At 36.8% G+C, this 4,587-nt stretch overlaps 1 protein-coding gene across 1 annotated transcript in view; it reads right to left on the bottom strand.

The window, feature by feature from the left end:
* The window catches only part of GALNT1 (polypeptide N-acetylgalactosaminyltransferase 1), a 264,061-nt gene that overhangs the window by 120,423 nt on the left and 139,051 nt on the right, over nucleotides 1–4,587 (bottom strand). Inside the window, exon 4 of the mRNA XM_019520618.1 lies at nucleotides 832–1,006. Within this exon, the coding sequence (XP_019376163.1) occupies nucleotides 832–1,006 (175 nt within the window). The remainder of the gene's footprint in view (nucleotides 1–831; nucleotides 1,007–4,587) is intronic.

Below are 4,587 nucleotides of genomic sequence, written 5' to 3'. Positions count from 1 at the left end.
ATCAGGTCAGTCCAACAGCTGGGCCTTAAATAGGGCTATATTATGACGGGGGGGGGGAGACTGAAGCATGAAGAAACCTCTGACAGTGTCAGAGGGGGACAGAGAAGGCCATAGTAGGCACCTTCACATTTAATATCTGTGAGCCAACAGGTTGGCACTAGGCAGGGTGTGGGGGAGGCAGAGCCCCATATTTGAACGCCAGGAGCCGGCACTGTCAAGCATCACTGAACTGGTAGTATATGGGAGCTGGTAAGGGAACCAGGGCAGAGTCAGGAGAGTAATGTAATCTTTAGAATGACTCTACAGTTAGCTTTTGTTTTATTTTGGTGGGGTTTTAAAGATAAAAGTGCCTCAAGTAATGCTAAAAAGGTCAATACTATACAAGTATCAACTGTAGTAATGTACAATAGAGACTTACATTAGGCATAAAACTTAAAGTGATGCAAACTCTTAGTCACATAATCATCTCTAGTATTTCCTAATTTCTCGTTGTCAAATTTTCACCTAATTTTTACCAAATATGGGGATTTACCAGATCTGATTAAAATATATCTTTACTATTTACATTCGCAAAAGCATTTAAAAAAATTCTTTCCTCTGAAAAGGCTTTGTGGTTAAAATATGTTGTGGTTAAAATATGTTGTACTAAATTTGGTTCCGCTTTTGTGTTAAGAAGCTATCATAAACCAGATATACTACTAACACACACTCTTTTCACACCTGTATTTTTATCAGCAATATGTATAAAAACAACAGTTACTTGAGAAAATTCTTAATATACTTTTAATTTATGTAAGGAATCCATTCAATACAACAACACAAGGTACTTACCCTTCTAACCTGACATCAGGTAAAGATCTGTTCAGTGCAATCATTTCGCTTGCCATTAAATTAAACTGATTTATTTTAAACATTTCTTTCATTTTTTCTTGATCCTCTTTAGGAATGACAACAGGCTTCCCCATTTCTCCTGGACCTTCATGGGGTTTTTGTATTGGTTCTGGAACTAAGAACAAACAAGTTATACTATTGAACTTCCCCTCACTTTTAAATTGTTTCTCTACTCTGGACCTGTAAAAAAATACAGGCAATGTTAGTTTTCCTGTTAGTTTTTGTTTTACCAAAAAATCACACTCAGTGAAGTAAATGTTTCTCAACCATGCTGCAAGATCCTTTTAAGGATGAAAGGGGGGGAGGGCAATGGGGTGACATGCAATATTAGTAACTAGGTATACAAACACCTACACACAATTCACAAGATAAACCCATATATTTCAAATAGGAAACCATAGTCTCAAAAAACATTCTGACCTGCTGTGGTCTTTGAGTTCTTTGCTCTCTTCCCTTAGTCAAAAAACAAGTGAAATAAGTTTCAGAAATGGGGCACTACCGAATTCAGAAAAGTTAGAAGCGTGCATCCTGAGCCTAAAAAGGTTGAGATCTACTGTTCTATACAAAGTAAAAACTAAAGCTGAGTAAAAGCTATTTAAAAAATTGACATATTTAGAAACCAACCCCCCCACCAAAAAAACCCCCCTCACACTGTTATATTGATGTTTAACTGCTTTTATTTATTCTCAGCAGTTACAATTTACAGGGAGAAGCAACAAAGTATGGGGATCATCAACATTTTGCATTGGAGGACTGTTCAGATGATAAACTTATGCTAGTTAGAGCAACAAACTTATTTCTTTACTACTTTCTCACTTGCAATTTCACAAAAGCAAATGAACGCGAGGTTGTATTTTATACCAACCAGCATGACACTGACTAAATTTCTTTGCTGAAGTTATAAAATGGTGTGTGTGTGTGTGTGTGTGTGTGTGTGTGTGTGTGTGTGTACACACACATGCACATATGCGTGCGCATGTATAAATCACAACTGATCCCCTTAGACTGATCTCTAATAAAATAAGACTTTCCATTCTGGCAGGCAACATCATTAAATTCATTTTTCAAAATAGTCCTCCTCTCAGTTTTAGTAGAATTAAATTAACAAACACAACACTCGTATTAAACAATGGTAATTTGATGCCAATGGTTTACGGAATGAAACAAAACAAGAATATATATTTTTTATGTTTGAGAAAGTAATACAAATTAAAAAAACAAACAAACAAAGAACCAAAACTGAGCTATGAAAGTTATCAGTGCTCCTTTACAAACATGCTATTTGTCATACTATTTTTTTAAATCAGGAAGTTAACCTACATACGATAAATTAGTACTAAGTTATTTTGAACATAAATTAGTATTAAAATTACAATCAATAGTTTTGTGCACCCCAACAGAATACTAGCTAATTAAGGTGGTACACTCTTCCCATTACTTAGACCTTGACACGCACTGTCATTTTTTGGCTAAGTGTGACAGCCTGCGACAGGTGCAGCAGTGACCGCAAAGTTTGGGTGACTAGAATTTTTTATTATGAAAAATTCTCGTGAGGATTTCTGGTTTTGTTCTGTTATTACAAACTCTCATATTGTTTGCAGTAAGCCTCTGTTGTTTGACAGGCAGAAAACCCACAGAGCAAAGAAGCACCCTTTCTTTGTTCCATTAAATTTGTTTTTTTTTTTTTTGATGGAAAGACAAGCTGTTGAAAACTGCCAGCCAGTCAGTCTGCCCACCTCATCTCTGTTCAAACTTTTGACAGAATTAATCCTACAGAACCAGAATGCCTTTCATAATCATGTTTAAAGTTAGCAAGCAGAAAACCTTGATTTACTGCATGTATTGAATTTATCTTCCACAAAAGAAAGTAAAGGTGACTCACTAGCAGATAAATATTAAAACATGCTGGATAATCTTGAGAGGGTCCAGAGGAGGGCCACTCATACGGTTAGGGACCTGCAGGTAAGGCCCTATGAGGAGAGATCGAGGTACCTAAATCTCTTCAGCTTCCGCAAGAAAAGGCTGAGAGGTGATCTTGTGGCCACCTACAAATTCATCGGGGGTGGGGGGGAAGAGGACAGCAAGGGAGAGGAGATGCTCTGTTTACCAAGGCAGCCCTTGGAGTAACTAGAACTAATCAGCCACAAACTGACAGACAGCAGATTTAGATTAGACATCAGGAAGAACTTCTTTACTGTAAGGGTTGCCAAAATCTGTAATCGGCTCCAAGCAGAGGTGGTGCTCTCCTCTACCTTGGGGGTCTTTAAGAGGAGACTGGACAAGCACCTGGCTGGGGTCATCTCACCCCAGTGCTCTTTTCTGCCTGGGGCAGGGGGTAAGATTCGATGATCTGCTGAGGTCCCTTATGGCCCCAATATCTATGAATCTATGCTAATTCACAACTAGATGCACCTTGTACACTATATATTATACTTCCATATTTTCCAATGATAGGGGAGGTCCAAAATTAAGGCTGGTCTTATAACCAAAGCTACATATTATCATCATCTTTATTATAAACAGCAACAGCTATCATCATCATAAAAAGCTGACCAAAATTCAAATCATATTTGTTAGAAGCTTTCCCGTACCTTTTTGTTTTGAGGCAGTGACACTTGTATTTAAGAAAACAAACCAACCCAGTATCTTTTTGCTAACTGGGAGGGTATTTAAGTTTATTCAATACTTAACTTAATTTTTACCAGAAGTTTTTTTTTGCTTTTTTATATTTGAAACAGGTGAATGACAATACTTATTTACTAGGATGTTTATCAATTATTTATGTTTAGATAATAGCAACCAAACTTCAATGAAAAAGTAAAATACCAAAAAAATACTACTCTTAAAAGTACTGGATACCTAAGAAAACAAGGCTATTAGAACACACTTTATATTTTAAAATTTAGTAAAATATTATTTACAGTAACTACGTTGAACTGTTTCTAAAAGTCACATTCTCCAAAGATTGCATAACTTGTAAATCAGCCTCTCATATCTCAATTTTATTTATAGATGAGAAGAGAACAGCTTCCTGCTGTTTCAATTCCCAACCAGTTTCTCAACTCTGAATGAGCCAGTCATTGAAATGAATAAACTGAATGAAGAAAGTGTTATATTCCTTCTATAGCTGCAGAAGAGACTACTGTACAATCAGGTTGCAGATTCTTAGCCAGCGACTTCTGCTAATTCAGTAGGATGTTTAGGCCTCTGGTAGCAAATATTTCCTGCATTTTATTTTTAAACATAAATTGTATACCCCTCCAAATGCAGTACTCTAAATGTTAATACAGAACTTCATGGTTGGGATGATATTTGGGGAGCACAAAAACACAGAAATAATTCCTGGCTGAACATGGACCTTAATGCTCTTCTCCCAAAATTAGGAAATCATGGCACAATGCTAAAATGGGTAATGGCTTGGGAAAAGTACAGCATGCACAAAACTTCAAAGGAGTTTGGAGGTCTCCAAAGCAATATATCTGGCAGGTTTCACACACCTAATGCATCCATGTCTTAACCAACTCCTAATAAGGATGAAAGCCTGGTTTTAATGATACTCCAAGCTTCAACTAAGAATTTTTCCCCTTCATATGAATAGTGTCTTAAAGTCTCTGAAGATTTTTAGTCTTTTCTTACTTAAAGAAACTATCTCCTTTTTATTTACGGCAGGGGGAGGGGAGGGGAGGGGAGGGGGGG

This window comes from Gavialis gangeticus, unplaced genomic scaffold, assembly GCF_001723915.1.
Source record: "Gavialis gangeticus isolate Ggan-Ray unplaced genomic scaffold, GavGan_comp1, whole genome shotgun sequence".
In the NCBI taxonomy this organism is placed as follows: Eukaryota; Metazoa; Chordata; order Crocodylia; family Gavialidae; genus Gavialis; species Gavialis gangeticus.
The sequence above is the reverse complement of the archived record's forward strand: the minus strand, read 5'-3'. Positions and strand labels throughout refer to the sequence as shown.